General features: G+C 44.2%; 1 protein-coding gene across 1 annotated transcript; it reads right to left on the reverse strand.

Moving 5' to 3' along the window:
• Positions 1-105: 105 nt before the first annotated feature.
• Positions 106-19,280, reverse strand: LOC146353745 (sodium channel protein type 8 subunit alpha-like). The gene is made up of 2 exons (XM_084829771.1): positions 19,005-19,280; positions 106-294 (listed from the first exon to the last, which is right to left on the reverse strand). Exons 1-2 carry the CDS (start codon positions 19,278-19,280, stop codon positions 106-108), a joined length of 465 nt encoding a protein of 154 aa, XP_084685897.1.
• Positions 19,281-21,388: the final 2,108 nt, after the last annotated feature.

The raw sequence follows: 21,388 nt of genomic DNA on the forward strand, positions 1-21,388 counted from the left end.
AAAGTGCACTTCCATTTATCTGATCTTCCAGTTATCCAGACATTTTGGCTATCCCCAGACCATTTGGATAAAATACATTTATGCATCATGTGCCGTAAACTCAATTCATACCTTTTTAGTCAGCACAGCAAACCAACAAACCAGGCCTACACAGATATTACTATAAAAAGGATATGAATGTATCAAAATTTTAATAGCTATTCTCCTAAGCAGATTAAAAGGACTTAAAATGTACAAGGCAGGCGTGGCACTAAATCGGAAGAGTGTTTTGCCTCTGTTTAGTACTACAAAGGTCTGTAGAGAAAGAGAGAAAGAAAAGTTATATACATATGCATCTAAGCAGAAAACACACACATTCAATCTAAACACAGTCTATATACAACTTTTTAAGTTGGTTTTAAGATTGCATTGTATGAGTCAGTTTGCACATAACAGTGGCAAATTGTGGGTTAATTAATTCACGATTTACTGTGGTGCATGCCGGGCACTTTCCACGATCATTTTGAATATTCAACCCCTGATTAATCCAATCAGAGGTTGCTACATGATGTCTGAACCCAGATACTATGGGTTAATCATGGGTTAAACAACACTCAGTTAACCTACAATTAGTCAATTAACCCAAAATTTGCCACAGTTACCGGTGTCCAGCTTCATCTCGAATTAATATTGCTCTATGACGTGGCTTTATTTTTTGTTGCAAGCTGCTTTGAAGGCCCATTTAAGATGGAAATGTGGCATATAAATGAACATAAATAAAAAAGCAGTGTTAGTTATACTATAAGAACAAAGATAGGCTGCAGTCCTATACACACTTACCTTGGGGTAAGTCCACAAGTCTGTGTATCGGATTGCAGCCTTACTTCCAAGTGTACATGCATAAGATTTCACTCTTAGCATAGTTAATGGTAATAATAGTAGAAAGGCACACATAATAGTTATTTTCAAATATATGCATTGCTCCCACAGGGTAGACAGAAGACAACTGATGGCCAAGGCTATCAAGGGATTCACAAGGATCAATGGGTTTTAGCAGTGTCACCTTATAAGTTAGGAATAATTGTTAATAAAAAAGTAGAATTAGGCTATATTTATGGAATGCATTGTCCAAGGAAGTTGTAGAATTAGCGTTCATTCCGATTTTTAGAAGGAGACTATTGGGAACGGATGGTTTAACTCTGTTGAGTTCTCCAATTGATTAGTGTTGTAAATGCCTCCTGATGTACTTTCTCTGTGTTTCTGCAGCTATGATTCAAAATGCCTTGTGTGATTTATTGGATTTTAATGTGTTTTTATCAGATTGTAGTTTATCTGTTATTCACCAGTTTGGGGGCCTTTGGGCTGAAAAGCAGCACAAAATAAAGAAACAATAACAACAACGGTAATAATATTCTATACATAAAAGCCAAATTATCTTTCAAATCAACCAAAAGACTTCACAAAAATTAAAAAGAGTGTGAAAATCCCTTTACCAAGAAAGTTGTCAAAAGTAGTAGCTTTCCACTTGGAATTCAAGAAAAGGGGTGTGACACAATTACATGTAATTTGTTCAACAGATTAAAAACCCATGACAAAATATGTGTATGGTGCTCCCTGCGTAAGAAGGACCTGTGTCAGAGGAAGTGAGCACAATCCAGCAAAAATATGTTGCAGTTAAGCCCCAGTGAAATGTATGTAAGGGCACCTAACAGTATCAGAGCAATAAAATTAAAGCAAATAATGCATTAAAACAATTTCAGAAAAATAACTGTAAAATAAATCATAACTACAGTAAGAACAAATCAAATGCATGCTTGGATAAAAGACCTCTGAAAGAAAAGGGTCTTGTGGGCCTCCAAAATGGGAATGAACTCAAACACGTAGGGCGCAATCCTATTGGGACAGGCGGCCACCTCCGAACTTGGAAGCAACGGCCTGTCCAATGCAGGGCAGGTGTAGTGCAGAGGGGACCTTCCCCACCATGCTTCAGCCACCCTGCAATCCAAAGTCGGCTGTCTAGCCACGGGAAGTCAGAGCGGGGGGGGGGGGGTGACGCCAGACGACGCGTAGGACGCATCAGAAAGGCACTTCTGCCCGCCCCGCCCCAGCTCACTCCCAGGAATGCCCCGTTTTTGCTGCTTTGTGCTGCTCTTATGAGTGCGGGGCCAATCTGCGCTGCCTACGAGGCAGTGCTGGTGGTGGTGGTGGTCAGTTCCCTATCCTATGGCCATCTAGCCACTCACTAGCAGCCATAGGATTGCACCCTTAATGTGCTAATCCTATGCCTATTTCCTGAACCAAGGCCTAGTCTAGAGTGGAGTGAGGGCGGGGTACTTACCTCTTTGTTGTTGCTGAAGTTGGCGTTTCCCCTCCTATTGGAAGGGGCCCTCGTGGGGGAATGGCCTTGGATCCAAGGCCATCTCCTTCCCACACTTGGGATGTTTCGGGGTCTACCTGTGACAGTAGATTTATACCTGTGGAGCCTTGTGGTGAGCATGCTGTCGGGAGGTCGCCCCTGCCGCCTTCTGAAATCCTCAGGTAGCCAGAATCATCACACAGACAATAGGGCTCTTTTCCAAGGCTTTATTCCCATTCAACCTAATGACTCTTACAGATGCTAATTGCTTGATCCTACGAGTGAGACTTAAGAGAGCTGCCTACTCGGGGGTTCTAACCTTAGGAATCAGTTGATCTCCGTTTGGAGGGGAAGGCGGGAAACCTCTGTACTTATGGGCTAGGAGGAGAGAGTCCACCCTTTTCCCGTTGGGCATTGGGGTGCTGCTGTTGCTGTCGCGCCAAGTGGGCTGAGCACCTCCTGTCAGCGCCCGCCATCTCCTGCTTGACGCTGCGCCAGCGCCTAGCATCCAGAAACTGCTGTTGCGCCTCCCTCTCCCTGCCAGGGTCACCATCACTCTCAGGAATGTGTACCGGGAAGGGCTCTCCCCCTGGCTGCTCCTCTGAACAGCACGTGGGTTCCTCTCCCACCTTTTCTATTTCTTCCTCAGAATCAGAACTGCTTTGGGGCTCTCTGGGCTCCGATCCAACCCTGACACATACCAAGGGCCTTAGAGGCAGACACGTCCTCCTGCTGGTGGAGCTCTTCTCTGCCAGCAGAGGAGCACCTCCGCCCAATCCTATTATTATGTTTTATGATGTTTTCTAATGGGGTTGTTTTTAAACTGCATTATTGCTGATTTTTATTGTAGTTTGTTCCTTTCTGTTAATTGTTGGCTTTATCTGTTTAATTGTTTTTGTAAGTTGCATTAAACTATATGAGGAAAGGTTAATAGCAACAACAACGGCAAGAACAACGTCTTAGCAGAATGATTGTGCTGCTGCAGGGGTGAGAATCACAGTCTTGGGTGCTCCCTTGTGTTAAACAAACAACCGTCTGCAAGTATAAAAGCTGCAGAGGAGGGCTAGCCTGTAGAGCCATTCCCCATGTTGTGTTAGGGTTTTTTTTTCTTACATGGTTATTTTTAAATGTGAAGCAGTATTGAAAACTGCATGCCCCACTTGCAATCTGAAGAGGTATATCCTACCCTACCACTTCTGGATTCTACTGCTTAGGCATGTGTAGACCACACCACAAAGCAATTTAGGACGCAATCCTATGCAGCTTTAGACAGAAATAAAGTCCTACAACTCCCAGCATTCCCCAGCCAGAGAGTTGTAGGACTTTTTTCTGTCTAAACCAGCATAGGATTGCCCCTTACCTGTAAGTAAAGATTCATAGGATTGTGCTGAGGTTCCACTTAGGTTCCACTGATTTTCACAAGACAGTTAACTTCTTGGTATTAACTAGAGATACTGAAGATTTCAGTTAGTCCACATTTTGAAGGTAACTGACTTGATCCTCGCTTCCCAGACTAGTGTGCAGATTAATTACCCTTCAGATTTCACACTTCTCCGGTTGAAAAAATGTACCAAAATGCATATTCAAATTTGTATTTTATGATTAACAATGTTTAGAAATGTGTATTTTGTGAGAAAATACATTCAAATATGTATTTAAATAAGAATTTTCATGCTGATTCTCTCTCTCTCTCGGATTAATGCAGAAATGTGACGGAAGAGTTTTATTACGCACATGTGAAACTGACATAGACTAGAAATAGACTGATCTATACATCCCCAGTATCAGTTCCTTAACTATCAAACACCATTTCTTTTCTCTACATTCTAATGGGAAAAGCCTTTGGACCTGAGCATTGGTTCCCGGCCAATTACATTGCATAAATGCTAATACTGGTGACTGCGTCGATCCAGTCAAATCTTGTTTGTTTGGTTCCTTTCACTGTCTCTGAGGTTTAATGCAAATGTGCAGAAACAGTGCATGCCTTCCTGGCCAGACTGCAGGTGGAGACTCAGGTGCTGAATGTTTCCCCACAAAAAAACTCCCTGCAAATAGAAAGCTAGGTCACTAGGGGAAAAGGCTAAGCCGAATCCCTTCTCCCTGACATGCTAACACTCCCGAGACTCCCACCACTGCCCCCTGGACACATACACACTACACACACAATGTTCCTATTAGACAATCCTATTATGATTAGACAAATTTATACTCTGTCTTATGGCCAGGGTACTCAAGTTTACAAAATAGAATTCTTCTTGGTATTTCTATGTGGATTGTTGATTGGTACTCCAATGTTTATTCCTTCACTTATCTATTGGTTTGTTTTTTATTAATTGTGACCAGCTGTTGGGTACCTGTACTTTTTACGATCATCTCAAAATCCTGAATAACTTCTTGTTGTTTTTAAAATGGATTAACTTCCACAATAAAACCAAACACACAAACAGCTACAACCAAGAAAAGATCATTCATAAACAGCAGCTTACTGCAAGCACCTCCCCCTACCCGCACTGCTGTTTCAAACATCTCCTGAAATAGTCTCATATTAAATTAGTTCCTAAAACCTAAAAGAGAATGGGTCTACAAGGCTTCCCCTAGTTAAAAGAATTCTACAAAAAAGGCACCAATACCCCCAAAGTCCTGCTCCTCCTAGCCATCATCCTGCCAGACAGACCATGCCTCAAAACAGTCTTCAAGCGCAACTCCACATCCAGCACATTACAGTAGACCAAATGGGAAGTTACCAGGGCATGTATGGCAGTGACAAGATCCTTACACCCCAGCAGATGATGAACCAGCCAAAGATCGTGAAAGGCTTTGTGACCTGAAAAATTGTACATGCCTATACCATGTCCACCCAGTATGCACACTTTTTATATGGCAGATAGACTTTGTGGTGGGGCATGTGCATGTAGGGATATATGTGCCTAATTATGTCGGATAATGTATATATGAGTGAGCCTCAAACCTTCTACCATGCCTCAGTACATATAGAAGGGACTGCTGTCAAAACCAGCCTCATGTGCAGGAGAATGACAGAGCATTCAGTTCTGTATTTGCAGTCTGAAATAGTGTTGTCCACAGAAGACTGTACCACTTGCCATTTTGGTACATCTAAAATAGTTCTCAATTCTGCCCTTGGACTTCTGTCTCAAGGTGAATTCCAGGCAGGGCCCAATACCTAACTGGATGTGCACCTGTGCATCGTGCTTGTTCTTGGCAGAGTTCATTGCCCAGGTGTATCTGAGTATGCGCAGGTTGCTTTTCCCTTACCACTAATGTTGGCTCCCATGCCTCCATGATTAGCAGGCAGGGCTTCAGGACCTGAGGGTATCTCTTTAGAACCAGACTTGGACCAAGCAGAAGTTGAATCTCGACAGCATGAATCTCGCTCCAAAAGTTAACACAAGCAAATATGCAGCACTGTGACGCAGGAGAGTCCTGAGACAACCAGACACTTTCTATCTGAATATGCCAAATATGGGGCAGCATGAAAAAGTTACTTCTTCAACTTTTGATCAGTGTGGGCAATAATAAACTATAGATAGAAGCTCCTGAGCAGAGAATTCACCATTTCTTTTAGTTAGACAAACCAGGCATGGAAAGCTGGGGCTACAGAACCAATGACCTTATCATGAACAATCCCCTTAAACTACTGAAAGTGTTCTGTACAATCCTATGTATGTTTGCTCAGAAGAAAGTCCCACTGGGTCCAGCAGGTTAAGGCAAGAACTGCAGTCTTACTTCGGACTAAATTTGCCTAGGATTGCACTGATAATCTCTAGTGCCTAAAGCAGCCTTCCCCAACCTCCACCCATACAGACGTGTTAGACTACACTCCCCAGCGGGTCTACAGTAAGAGATGCTAAAGTAAGAGAGTGCCAAACAAGTATATAGCTTTTAGTACAGTCCAATGTCAAAATTTGTGCTAGATTTTGATAGGCATTCTAGCTTACCCTTCTACCGTAAGCTCTTAGATTTCCATGGCAGAGAATTTTTTCTGCAGAGTAACACTGAAATATATGATTCCCTACTTGCAATCTGATGTAGGACAGTCCACGGCGGGTTGTGCCTCATGCATTTTCTGTGTATTTTGAATAATGAGTGCGAACGTTAGACTAATATCTGCCTTCTTTGTTGCACTCCATTTGAAATCAAGTTACCTTATTTGCTTCCTAAAAATGTTAGTTCCCATGGCATAGGTTGGATAAAATGACAGTGGAGTCCTGTTCTATCTTTCCCAAGTGTATCTTTCTATCTTTCCCAAGCTTCCCTCCAGCCAGAATGACAAAATACTCCTGGGTCCTGGGGATAATCTATAGACATTGGGTGCTGGGAAGCCTTCTGTTGAGGGAGGGTCTCTAATGAATTCAAAAACTGCGAAATATACAGATGCGCCAATGATTGATAGCCTGCTGGTAGGGTAGGACATGGTGGAGGGATAGGGAACACACTAGTACTTGTCTGGTGGAGGCACACATAAAAATTAGCCCAGAAGAGGCCAAGGAGAAGAATGCCAACCTGAAAATCAAAGATTGCCTCCAAAGAAAATGAGGAAATTGAACTGGGTGCATGCACTCAATGAGCTGGTCTAGATTTTATACTGGCATCCCCACGGCAGGTGTATCTATTTCCTGCCAAATCATATAGTAGAGCTCACTGTGCTGAGGTGGGACTATCATGCAGAACAGGTAGGGTAGCCATGTGTCCTGTTTTACAGAGGACAACCTCTGTTTTAAAGGCTGCCAGACAACTGTCCTCTGTTTGAAGGGCTGTCCAGTTAAAGATAAAAGAATGCAAGAGTTGTTGCCCATCAGCAGTTAGCACCCGGAGAGCAGACCAGACAGACAGGCACACAGGTTACCTGGTCAGAGTCTCCCACACTGTGGTCAGATGTACTGTATTTCTATTTAAAGTATAATGATTATTTCTAAATTTGCATCTATATATACAAATCAGCACATGCAAATTTTATGCAAATTGCTGTCCACTTTTGTCCTCTTGTTTGGCAATACACAAGCGGCTGCTGTAAGAGTAGGAACAGGGAACTCCAGCCCATAGGCCTATCAGGGCCCATGAGGCTGCCCCATCTGACCCATGGCATTTGCCCAAGCCATGCCCCCTCCCCTGGCATGACCTTCACCCCTTCCCACCTCTTGTCTGGATTACTGCAATGTGTGGGGGTGCCTTTGAAAATGGTCTGGAAACTTCAGCTGGTCCAAAACAGGGCAGTGAGACTGATAATGGGGAGTGGCCAATGTGGTCATGTTATGCCGCTACTTTTCCATCTGCACTGGCTGCCAATCCATTTCCGGGTCTGATTCAAAGTGCTGGTATTAACATTCAAAGCCCTAAGCGGCTTGGGGCCAGGTTACCTGAAGGATCATCTCCTCCCATATATACCTGCCTGGACCCTAAGATTGTCCTCAGAGGTCCTTCTCTGGGAGTCCCTGCCAAAAGAAGTGAGGTGGGTGGCTACTAAGAGAGCCTTTTCTGTTGTGGCACCCTGGTTGTGGAATAAGCTCCCCAGAGACGCTTGCCTGGCATCTATGTTGTGGTTTTTTCGGCTCAGGTGAAGACCTTATTTTCCCAGGCATTTTAGTCTTTCAGTTGCTGTGGTTTTAAATCTGTTACTGTATTTTAAATTTTTGCATTGCTGCTAGGTTTTATTTTGGGTTTTATGTTTATTTTTAAACATAAAGTTTTAAACCTCTATATTGTATCTTATCATGTCTATTTTATGGTTTTAATTGTTGTGAACCACCCAAAGAGCTTCAGCGATTGGGTGGTATAGAAATGTAATAAAGAAAGAAAGTGTGGTGCACTGGAAAGAGAGCTTTACATTTCCCCACCCAGTGTGCCATGATGGGGATGAAGATAGGGCCCTCTACAATCCTCAGCTGAAATGGTCAGCTGAGGAGCAGAGAAATCGTGATCTTCATGCCCATTTTGGCACACTAGGCGGGCAAGTCTCTCTACCCAGCGTACCACAGTGAGGTGGGGGTGGGGGGACTCTTCTCAGATGATCTGCGTGGATCAGCTGAAGGAGGGATTGAGAAGGGCATGGATGGTTTGTGTCTGTGTGGACAGGGCATGTGTGTGAATGGGGTGTGTGTGAGAATGGGATGCATGGTGGGCTGTGAATAGGGTGTGAGGGCGGCCCTACCCACTTTTAGTCCTGGCCACATCCACTGCTGGCATGTGCCTCTGAGAGGTTTCCCAGGTGGCAATCTGGTCCTTGGGAAATGCCGAAAACATTTCCCTATCCCTGATGTAATGACTTTCCTCGTCTTTACCCGTATTACTAGCATTCACTGGCAAACTATATTGCCAGGGCTTGGGAAACTCCTGCTGAGAGTGCCAATAAGGAGAGAGCAGCAAACTAGCAAAAGCCTTGGAGTACTACTAACACGCCCATCCATCTTCATCTGTAAAATGGAAATAATAGCAATCTATATCTCAGGAGGGTTGTGAGGTCCACTGAAATAAAGAATATGTTTGTTTATTTCAAGTATTTATGGGCTGCCTTTTACGGCCAAGCCCTCTCTAGCCGGTTTATCATCTGCCTTACATTATCGCCTGCCTTGTCCCTAAGCCTTGCAGGAGAGGGCAGGCACAGGTACAATCATTCAGCCAGTTCTGGGGGCTCTAGTGCTAGTCCAGTTGCACCTCTGCTCTGCGTTCTCTGGCTGGTATGAAAAACGAAGAGCCACAGTCCAGGCCTGTGTTTCAGATGCTAGGAGAAGATGGCATTTAAGAAACAATGTGGGCAAGATTCCAGTGGTTCAAGTAGAACAGCTGCTTCAGATGACTCAGAGAGGAGGGCTTTTAAAAAAAAGGTTGTGAAAAGTTTGTGGGAAGCGATCGCAAAACATTGGTTATTTGGAGAACTAATGCACATCCTACACGGTAAAATCAATGCAACGAAATCAGGAAATGTACCATTCCGCTGCTTGTGGGAAGAAACACAGCGTCTCTCCATACAGAGCAGGAAGTTGGGGGAGGAGCTGTTGGGCAAAAACATTCTCACCGATGTCTGTAACCCAGTATTACTAAAAAAAAACCCAAAAAAAACCCAATCACCTCAAAAATTATCCACACAGTCATGTTCTCTGCATGTCACACAAGCTGCAGTGGCAGAGGCCTCCCACATATTTCTAAATGGGAAGGCTTCTTTCGGGAACAGAAATGATTCCCTCCAACGGTAGACAGCCCCCGCCCCCATACACACACTGGGGCTTGCACTTCTGCTGCCTCTCATGCAAAAAGACAGCCCTGCACTGTCCTAACTCACATGGATTAGGCCTTGCAGGCAGCACCTGTTAATCAGCCGACTGCCCTGCCTTTGCCAGGTGAACTCAGCTCTGTGTGTGTGTGGGGTGCAAATCACCCCCCCCCCCGACACACACTCCCAGGAGGAGAGGGCTGAATTATATTGTTATACCTGGTTAAAGTAATTACGTCAGCAGCCGTGCTGCCCTCATCTCCTTGGCATTCTGACGGCCACATTCTGGCTCAGAGGCCTACCGGTCCAGTCTGATTGTGCAGCCATACGTGTGTGCAGCTTCTGAACAGCTCTGCCGGTATAGGTTCCCGCAGCCCCGCCTTCTGTGCTTCCTTCTGCTTTCCTCCTTCCAGCCCAAAAGTGCATGAATGTGTCCAGACTTCTGGGACCCCAGGTGGCTCCCAGCGGAAATTTCTTCCCTTCCCCTCCACCCTGGACCCTACAAATCCACCCCAGTTCTCCGCTAACTACCAAACAAGGCATCTTTGTGGTTGAAGGGCAACGTTTGCTCTCTTTCTTACAAGGGACCTATCTGTTCCACTTCCTGCTGGAGGCAATTCCAAGGAACTGCTGGCTTTTCTATTTTCAAACAGAGAACAGCCATGGTTTTATTCCCAGTAGCCCTGGGTGGAAGATGAAAAATCTGTTTTGCACCCAACACAGCTGAACTGAGACTTCCCCAACCTGGTGCCCTCCAGATGTGTTGGACTACAACTCTCAGCATGCTAGCCTAATGAAGTCTGCATAATACTTCCTGCACACCATCTGAACACTGTCACAAACAGCAGACTTTGGCGCCTTCCCATCAGAGCCAGCTTTCTCTCCCCGCCTACTCACATCCCATTTCTTTCGTTGTTAACACCAGGTCTGAAGAAGAGTTCTGAGGAACTTGAAGGTTTGTTTGCTACATAGCAATGTTTTATTCAGCCCGATTATATATTACTATCCTACTGGTGCATACGCACATAATTTCTGCAGCATTTCTAGGTTAAATGCTAGCCAGAGAAGTCCTGTACCAAACACTTTAGTTCAGGGATCCCCAACGTGGTGCCCGCGACCACCTTCAGTGGCACCCACAAATCTCTTCACTCCCTGCCCCCTTCAAAAAATTTTTTTAATGAAAAACTGAAAAAAACATGAAGGCTCCAGGCTTTCCTTCCTGATCCTGACCCTGATGCTGATCAGCTGTTCAGGAAGAGAAAGCAAGGCAAAGGGGCAGAGGGGAAAGAGAGAGGCTAGGAGTGGGGAGAAACAGCAAGACAAAAGCGTGAGTGGGAGAGAAAGAGCAAGCCTAGAGGCTAGGAAGGGGGGCAAAGAAGAAGGTGAGGGGTGGGGGAGGGAGAGAAATAGTGAGGAAAGGGGTTGGGGGAGAGAAATAGTGAGGCTGGGCATGGAGAGAGACAGAGAGAGAGAGAGAGAGTGCAGAGGGGAAAGGTCTGTATGGACAGAGGAAGACCGGGTGGGCCAGGAAGCAACTCTTTCCATTTCTCCCTTCCTCCCTCGCAGCCTCTAGTCTCTATTTCTCTCACCACCCCAAAACTCTTGACTAACCAGGCCCCCCATGGCAGCCATTATGTGAGTAGCCACATCTTCCATGGGAGCCATTTTGGGGTGGTGCCCACAGCAGTTTCTCAAATTCCCAAATGTGCCCACGGGTCCAAAAGGCTGGGGATCCCTGCTTTAGTTCATTCGTAGTTAAAAGGTCTCAGGTAGCAACGGTGGAAGATTCTCAGAGACCCTGGAGAACTGGGAATGATTTGCTAGAATGACAACTTTAAGGCAAAATCTTTATGGCAGAGCTACGTATTATGAAGCGATCATAAGATATAGTTCTCACAGGAGCATGTTTGTGTCATAACATTAATGCAGGTGGGATTTGCAGGAGAAGTGCCCCACCTACCAATTCTCCTCTGCAAATGCCTCCAGTTTAAACCCATTTCCCCTTGTCAGGCTATGAGAGTGGAAATAAGCTTGAGCAGAGGAGAATGGCTTGGGGCGGGCCATTTCAAGAGGAGAATGGGTGAGTACTGGAAGGTTTAAATACCACCCCTCCCTCCTACCCCCCCCCCCCAATTCTCCTCTCTAAACATATGCAATTTGTGCTGCAAAGTGGAAAAGGTGGCTAGTGAGAGGAAGCAAGTAGTTGGAGGGAGGGATTTTAACCACAATGAATGGGTTTGGCCCCATCTCTTGATGGCAATTAAATCCCCAGTGGTTATAAAATTGATCTTAACAACTATCAGGATTAGATAGACAACAAAGTATTATGATCATTACCGGCAGTAGTTATAATCACTGTTGCACCTAAGGGTGTTGACATGATTTATTCATTTCATGTAATATTTAATAGATTTATATATCGCTGAATGTATTTAAAAATATCTCTAAGTGATATTACATGGGTTGTAATATCTACAGTATCTACAAGCGGTATTCCTTTGTTCCCATGACTACATGGGAACACAGAGTAAAATCCAACATAAGTCCTACTTAGAGTAGACCCAGTGAAATGAATGGAACTTAAGTTAGTCATGACTAATTCAGTCTCATTCATTTCAACTGGCCTACTCAAAGTAGGACTTATGTTGGATTTTACCCATAGGAAGCTGCGTTATAATGAGTAAGAATTTTGGCCCCACCTAGCTCTGTATGTCTGCACCAGCCTTCCCCAACCTGGTGCCCTCCAGATGCTTTGGACTACAACTCCCGGCATGCTTGATCAATGGTCATGCTGGCTAGGGCTGATGGGAGTTAGTTCAAAACATTGGGAGAGCACCAGGTTGGGGAAAGCTGGTGCACATGCTGACTGTCAGTGGCTTTTGAAGGTTCAGGCAGGAGTCTTTCCCCAGCCCTTCCTGGAGATGCCAGGGATCGAACCTGGGGCCTTTTGCATTCAAGTCATATGCTCATGTGCTACTACTGGTACAGTACCGTGCACTCAGTACTTGCCACTGATAGTGCCCTATCTCTAGTCTTAAAGGAGAAATCCAGAGCCACTGCCTCCAGTTATCACCACGAACATATCCCAGGTGGTCATTTCATTACTGTGCGTCAGAAAGCATGTGAATGGCCTATGAAGAAAAGCACTGCCCTGTGGATCTTTGATCATGTCTATGGGCTTGCGTATGTGCATATAATGTGTTTGAATCTGTGAATGTAATGAATGTGAACGGGTTTTCTGTCAGCACGTACTACATTTTGAAGCTCTCCTCATCCCTTGGTTTAAAAAAAACAATCCATCATTACGTGCCTTTTCCCTGCCGAAGACAGGAAGCCATCAACTAACACAGATATAAGACAGAATAGAAAAGAAGCCGCTGAGCTATTATTTTTATATTTGGCCTGTGCAAACATGACCTGACACAGCCCATAAGCCACATATTGTGGGGTCTTGGATTATTGAAAACCTACTCCCCCAGCGCAACACACACCATTCTTGCAGTCCCTGGACAGCAGCAGCCTTAATAATTAGCTACTGATGAGCTGCCCACACATACCTAATAGACAGTGTTTGGCTTGGTGTTCAGGCTAGCAAGGTGGTGTCTATGGGTACCAATGTGCCTCCTGATTTTGATTTTATTTCTTAAGACTTATTTATTTTTTTAAACTGGGAGGCTGGCATGCTGCAAAGTGCTGCCCTCCAGCGCCATCTTTATTTGGTTTCAAAAGAGCTGATTTGTGTTTGGAGTCTCAGCCCCCACCTCTGTTTGTACTTCGCTTCTTCAGCAAAGTACTTTTCTTTTAGTCTCACTAGCTTGCCTTCTGGGAATTGAATGTTTTTTGACCGGCCATGCTCAGCATGGCAGCCATGTTATGAATGGGCATGCCCAACCCCCATGGAAGCCATTTTGTGAGAGTGCCCATGACACTCTGGCAAAATTCCAAACACGCCCACTGACCCAAAAAGGTTGGGGACCCCTGGCTTGGTGAGTTGCAGGTTGTGCTGGTCTGTCCTGCACACTTATTTGGCCAATGTTCCTTAAGGTTAGTTTGATAAAATTGTATGCCAACACCACTGGCACCAAAGTGTTCACTTCCCTCAAACAGGCTCCCTCTATCTTTTTGTCTCGTAACTTAAAAAGATGTCCTTACAAAAGAGCTAACAGTCATGTCAAACCAAAACATGGTATATTTGGAGACCAACAGGGAGAGGCAAAACAAAAATCTAAATACGTTAATAGAAACCTGCATTTAAAATAACAGTCATCCCTAAGATTTGCTAAGTATTGTCTACATTTGAATTGACCCTTTACCATTTCTTCGTGAATGATATAGATTTAACATGGAGAATACAAGAAATGAAAGGTTGGAACCAGACTTAGGGTGCTTCCAGACAGGGCATTTATTGTGAAATCACCCTGGTTCATTCATGGAATTATATAGGTGTGTGTGTGCCAGTTGAAAACCTCCCATGTTTCCCACCACTTCTGTCTTTTCCCTTATTGCAGAAAACCTGTTTAGGAGAAAACAATGGAATTATTGCAGTGCCTTATGACTGGTAGCATTAGCAGCCCTCTGTCTGGAAGCAGAATCCTTAGTCATACTTACAGTAGACAAATTGAAATCTACTCTTGAATCCCATTTATTACAATAGGTCTACTTCCAGTATGATTACCAGTAGTCTGGATACTAGCCTAAGACTTTTATAGAAACGAAAACCTCAACACTGTATGGGTATATCTGCATCCCCCCCCCCCACTCCTTGGATTCAGTATGCCTAGTCACTGCACTCATATAAATAAGGATCCTTTTTAAAAAATCTATGGAATTGCTCAAGTGACCAAAATCCAGATTTCAGGCTGGAGCTATAAAGATTTTAAGCTATAGTACACTGTTGATTTACAGATTGGACCAACAAATTGCCCCACATTGAAGCTATGTAGAATTGTTTAGAAAGTATAGTTGCCTCTAACAGACCTCAACCCCCCAGGCATAATTCCTAGGGCTGAGCCAAAAACAGCCTTCCCAAATTCATCACCCTGTTTACAAGCTCTGGAGTTGGGGGGCGGTTGATGATTTCTTGGGGGAAGTGTTTGCCCCATTCATCAGCAGCAGCAATCACTGTCCTCACTGCTTACCATTTTCTCCTCCTCTTTACCCACACATTGCCAAAGCGAGAGCAGAAAACATTGTCCTCATTCTGAATTGGCTTCAGATGTCATGACATAGCCAAATCTCAATTGCTACATAGCATTGCCATGAAGCCAAATTAGAGTGCAGGCAACTCAAAGGGCATCATAACCGTTGCTGCAGGATTGTAAACAGGCACCGGCTATGAAAAAAGTGAGTGCTATGTGCGTGTTCTGAAACATTTCACTTTCCCAAACACTCTGGGGCTGTTCACACAACACACTAACCCACACTCAGTGATTTTAGTGTGGGTTGTTTGTTCAACCATGGGTTAGCATGCTGTCTGAATGCAGCCAGGCTAGCTTGTTAACCATACAGTGCGACTTCTTAACCACCCTGAACAACCCAACAACAAACCATGGGTTCTCAAGGTGGCTTGTTCAAGAAAATAAGCTACACTGCATGGTTAGCAAGCCACCCTGGCTGCGTTCAGGCAACATGCTAACCCACATTTCAACAAACAACACATGGTTCAAAACAACCCACACTCAGCCACTGAGTGTGGGTTAGCATGTTGTGTGAAAAGCCCCTCTTTCAGGCTTAGAAGGTTCCAAAAATAATATTTGGCTCAGTCTCAACCCTAACACTATTTCTCATTCAAAACAGTATTGTTTATTCAAACACTCCTGACCCCAAGCAATGGGAGCAACCGAATTCAGAGACATGCAACATCAAGTTACCCACAGGTTTCATCCTCCTTCCATAAAAGTGCATCTTTGCAACTGGCAGCTAACTTCTATTCATTCTCCACTACTTCTGTTTGTATGCTACTGCATTTCAGTGTCTCACTGTACCGTTTCTCAGTCTGCATATCTGCACCAAAATTAAAGCCAGCCCAGAACTAGATAGTTAGCAGCAAATGCAGGACTGGGAATGCTGGTTGCTGCTGTACAGCTGCAAAACAGTGGAGGGGTGGGGGGACATGACAGTTTTTAGGGGAGAAGTGATGGGAGTTGTTCAACCTTTCCCAATCTGCCACATTTGTCCTGCACTTTTAACAGCTGGTTTCCCCCTAGACAAGGTCCCAGTATCCATGTTTGATGCACTGCATGGAAAAGTATTTATTAATTTATTTATATTTCTATACCGCCCAATAGTCAAAGCTCTCTTGGCAGTTCACGTAAATTAAAAAAGAAGTGAAGGGAGGATTAAGCACCACAGCTTTCCCCCTTTAAACATGCCCTGCCCTCACAGTTTTGCAGCTCTTAGCTGGTGACCCACTTCCCCAGGCTTGTGCCTACTACCAAATATCTTGTTCTGGACTAAATCATCACAACAGCCCTCCTCCTTCTGTGACATTTTTTGTCCTGGTTCTGCAACAGTTGAGATCAGCATGAACCATAGCTACGCATTAGCCAGCTGGCCCTATAGTGCACAAAGGCTGAAAATTTTCCCATATTTCTCTATTTGCCATGACCTTGGTATCACGGTTTATTCAAATGTCAAGCACATGTCAAGCTTCTAAGCATGCCTGTTGGAAGCAAGCCTACAGATCTAAAGTGGTGAAGGCCCAGAAGATGATGTAGAATGTTAACAGTCAAGGATAACTGTTAACCGACCCATACACTATGTTCAGCATCCAAGGCCCTCCTCCAGGTGCTTCCTCCAAGGGAGGCTTTGAGAGCAGCAACAAGGGACAGGGCCTTCTTAGTGGTGCCCCCCTGTTATGGAATGATCTCCCTGATGAGGCCCACCTAGCACCTACATTGTTATCTTTTCAGTGCCAGGTTAAAACTGCCCTCTTCTCCCAGGCGCTTGGCAGCATATAATGTGTTTTTAATCAGATCCTGGATTGTCTTTGGTTGATTGTTTAAAAAATGTTTTAGATATATGTTGTCTCTGTGTGTGTGCTATCTGTTTATATGTTTTTATGTAAAAGGTTTTGAATTTTGTATAATGGATTTTTAATGGTTTTTAGTATTTGTGAACCATCCAGACAGTGTTGGCTATGGGGCAGTATAGAAATATAATAAATGAAATGAAAATGAAATGAAAGGGTATCAGTTGGAGGGAGAAATGACAGTGGGAGGACAGATGGAAGTTGGTTCCTACTCACGGTCTTCTGAGAAGAAAAGCCTGAGGGTTGCCTTTGAAGAGGGGAACCCTAAAAGCAACTGTAAATAGGAAAGCACTCTGTATGGTGTGAGGGCTGCCTGGACATTTTGCTGCCTAAGGCAAAGGACAAAATGGTGCCTCTCCCTATTCCATGAACAGAAGCTGACCAGACTGGAAGTTGAATCTTACTTCAACACTGGCTTCTATCACACTTGAGGGCAACAGGTTAACGTAGGAGATACAGAGCAATCTGCATGGCACACACAGCTCTGTACTTCAACCCTTGCCACTGCTCCCTGCCCCTCAGCATCTGCTGCCTGAGGTTGGTGCCTCACTCTGCCTAATGGTAGGGCTGGCCGTCTGTGGTGTAATTCCTGGTCCCCAGAACTGCAGCACAAGTGACTGGAAAAAGCAGCAGGTGGAGAAATGGGTTGGATATATATCTTTCTGGCTGATAAGCAGCAGCCATGAGTGGCAGCATAGGATGCAGGCCTAGAAGGGTGACAGGAGCCTTAAAAGAGTGACAGGCACTCCAAGAGCACCTTAAAAGAGTGACAGTTGTTTCTTTATCTGCAGTGTTCAGTGGCGAGAGGTTGGGGGGGGGGAGTGGCTGGGAAGGGAAGGAATTTGCCTGCCCTCCTCAGGCATGATGTTCCCAATCCAGATCGGTGGGGACCCATGTTTACTTTAGAATAAAACAAAAACAGACACAGAGCGGAATGCTACAGCAACTCTCAGTACCAGATGTTGGGGGAAAACAATGGGAGCTGGCTATTGCTTTTGTGGGCTTCGTCTGTGAGCTTCTCAAAGACACCTGGTTGGCCACTGTGGGAAACCGGATGCTGGACTAGATGAACCTTTGACTTATCTTGCAAGGTTCTTCTTATGTGCTAATGCTCACTTTCAGGGCATACCGTAACTCAGTAGGTGCATAATTTTGTGCACACCATTGGTTATCATATGACTACCTCCGCTTATAGTGCCAAGTTACAAATAGTCAGAGCAAGCATCAGCTATCACACTGGGGCTGGTTGTGAAATAGGGTGTAGAAACGTCCTGAGTCTGAGCGTGACAGTAAGATCAATAATATTAAATATTAAAATAAGTAATATTAAATATATTCAATACGCACCATTAGTTTTCCACACAAGGCATTCTATGGCAACATTTAACCGACTCCCTTTAGAGGGAACCAGGCAACCAAATCCCACAATCACGTTTGAGGCTTATGTTTAATATATGGTAGTAACCTTCATTTGGAAGTCCAGATTGTACATGGAGATGATGAAGTGGCTGATGAATTGTTCTACCACACACCTGGATCCATCCAATAATCTTTTGGAAGTATTTGAAAGCAGAGTAAATTTGGTCCAGGGCAATATGGCAGAGCACTCAGACAACCTCTTCATTATGTCCACATTTCATCTCTGTTCATGATTTAAAATAAAAATAAATTACCATGAATGGAAATAAGGCCAGCCCAAGATATTTTGCTGTCTGGGGCAAAAGATAAAATGGCACCCCTCCCATTCCACATTCAAAAGTGAACTATAGTTGAATAGTGCTTCAATACTTTGAATGGGACAGTGTCTTCCACCACACCTGAGAGAAGCAAGCTAACTTAGGGGGTGCAGGACAGGCTACAGCTCTGTCCTCCAGTACCTCACTGCCCCCCCCAATCTTCTGCCTGAGGAGGCTGCCTAATGGTAGGGCCAACCATTGATGTTGTGAATTGACTTGAATGTCTCCTAATGTCTCCTAGTGGTGTGAAATGACCTGAAAACTCTGAACCTAGACACCATGGTATTTCCCCTTCCAGGCTGAGGTGGACCAACCATAACTGAGAGCCATTCCTTTGCTCAGCATCATTTGCCACTTTCCCCTCATGTTTATCCGCTTACCCACTAGACATACTGACTTCCAGAATGGCTAAGCTATGCACCAAGCTGTGATTCATTTTGCAGAGTTGTCAGCAAAGCTACCAACAAATGATTGGATACATTTCCCCCCCCTTCCTTTATCTCCCCTTCCCCAAAAGAACAAAAGACAAGATTCATATTTGAAAAACCCACAAGAACGTTGCTTTTGTCTCCTTTCGCACACAGCTAGAGACACAAAGGAGACTCCAGCCACCCAAACCTGTAACTCCTTTGGTGACAAAAGGACTGAGTTCTAAAGAGCTGGATCCTGATGACTCACTTTCTGCGTCAAATAGTAAGGGTCAAAGTCCTCCAGTGGTACAGCAACCAGGCCTTTCGGGATATCCCCATAGATGAAAGGCAAACTCTTCCCTGCCTCCAGGTCACTGTTTGGTTTTGGTTTGCTGTCTTCGTCGTCATCCCTGTGACTGCTGTCTTGTTTAGGACGCTTCTTCTTCTTTTCTTCTGCAATGCGCTTCTCAATGTTAGCCAGAGACTCCGGAGTGAAAGCTCTAAAACTATCAGGGCCTGGTGGTGCAAGCAGCCGCCCTGCCATCTTTTCATCCTGCAGAAACTTCTTTAGTTATGTTGCACCCAGGATAGGTCAGGTCTGTATGGGAAAGAACACGACAGAAAGCACAAGTCAATCATCCACTTAATGGAAGCTGAATGAGTATTTTGGGGGGTGAAAAATGAATTAGCTTGACTCAGCCACGCCTCCACTGAGATATCACCAACTCTTACATTGGCTCTACCAGCTACCATGGGCATATTCTCAAGTGGCTTGTTAAACTATCGTTGGGACAATAATTATATCACATTTTCTACATTTATCCCATAAAATATTGAGATTGCCAACTCACTGGCCCTTGATAAAAATCATGGAAGATGGCAACTAATGTAGGCAGCGTCTTTACCACAGCATTTTATGGTACCTAGTACTGCCCTGACAACTCTACCTCTTCTGAAGGTAGTCTTCAAATGCTAAAGTTGACCAAACTCCTCATCACTTTTTTAATCTTATATGCTTCCTGCTATTCTGTTTTCCTTAGCGATAGTTCCATCTCCAGTGATGCCAAGTGTTCACTTATGTTTCCTGGAAAAATAGCCAATGCCTGGTAAGAGAAGCAAGGTAGACTTTGCAAGTGCTGAGCTGTCAAATCAGTAGTTTTCAAAATTGAATTCTGGAGTGTCCTGGTGTTTCTCAGAATGCTTACCAAGGTTCCTCAATAAGAAGATGAGTAATGATGTACAAGCTGCCTTGAAAAGCAGTTCGCCTACAACTCTTTGGCACTGTGTTCATCAGTTCAATGTCAGGCGTAAGGAACCTGTAGCCCTCCAAAAGTTGTTGGACTTCAGTTTCCACCATGCCTGACCATTGGCCAGGTGACTGGGACAATGGGAGTTGGAGTCGAACAATACTGGAGGAACACAGGTTCCCTACCCCTAAGTGAGTTTGGACAGGCTTCCCTGAAGGTGGAATGACTGAAAATCAGCATGTATGTTAGATTAAGCCAAAGTCCTCACAGGAACACAGCTCTTCTGCAAGTGTACTAAGGTAGGCATCTTCACACTTTGCATGCAAGAGTTCTGCAGCAGCAAAATGTACAGTTATTAGAACAATCAATCAACCATCAAACAAAACCAGCATTTTGGACTGAATGCAGTATGGCAATCAAGTGTCGATGCCTCAGTCCTAAACACAGGCGTGCATAGGGTTACAGCCTTTGGCCCTGGCCCAATAGGTTCTGAGGTACATATATATATACATTCATGTGTACAAATCTTCTAAATTTTTAACAAGAAATGTAGCTCTTCCAGGCCTCAACAGAAACTTCTGACATCCCTCTTTTAGAAGCATATTTCAATACAGCACCAGGGAGCTGCTATTTCATATAAAGTTAAAAACCCTACTTGCATATGTATTTTCCTACATGCATCGCTAAACTGGAGTGTGTGTGTGTGTGTGTTTAATTTTAACAGGCAGAATGCAAATGTTAAAATACCTAAGCTGGTCTTGGCAGTTTTGGCATGGGTTGGGGACTAATGAGTGTGATGGCAGGTGGGGGGGGAGGGACTAAGGAGTCCATATCTACCTGTTAGCTGATTTGGCCTAGTATATTTTCTCTCATCCCTTCCATCATATAGGGTGCTAAGCAAGAAATGAATCTCTGTCCATATTCCCAGCTATCATTTAAAACCAATAGATCATTCTAATTGATCCCTCTTACACTCCCTCTTACACATCTCTAGAACTGAAAAAATCTGGGAGGCAGGATCTAGTCCCACAATCCTTTTTTTATTGCACATGCTATTGGAAACTGAATGTACTGGAGTAGGGAAAGATTATGCAGGTATGTGATAACCATGCATCTCAGGTAAGTTTAGATTCACAATGCTTGGATCTTCACTTTGAAAAGATTTTATCATTCTGGCATGTTAGTCTAGGGGCATACATCTTTCTTTACGTGGAAGACGTCCTGGGTCTTATTCCCAGACAAGCTTAGGCAGAGAGAGAAACAAAGGCCACATCATTTAGATTTTAAAATATATTTTTTTACTTTTTTTTTTTTTTTTACAAAAAACCCACAATATTTCACATCCATAGTGTACGTGGGACAACCTCAACACAGCAACCTCCTGCTGTCCCATAAGACATATGAA

Source organism: Heloderma suspectum, chromosome 2, assembly GCF_057233095.1.
Source record: "Heloderma suspectum isolate Gila_16-S chromosome 2, 16-S_ref, whole genome shotgun sequence".
Taxonomy (NCBI): Eukaryota; Metazoa; Chordata; class Lepidosauria; order Squamata; family Helodermatidae; genus Heloderma; species Heloderma suspectum.

What these genes read in the sequence shown, in the direction of transcription:
- LOC146353745 (XM_084829771.1), bottom strand. Translation starts at nt 19,280, where the DNA reads ATGGCAGGGCGGCTGCTTGCACCACCAGGCCCTGATAGTTTTAGAGCT. An exon ending in CTTACTATTTGACGCAGAAA is followed by an intron (nt 295 to 19,004) that starts GTGAGTCATCAG and finishes CTTTCTCTACAG; the next exon opens with ACCTTTGTAGTACTAAACAG.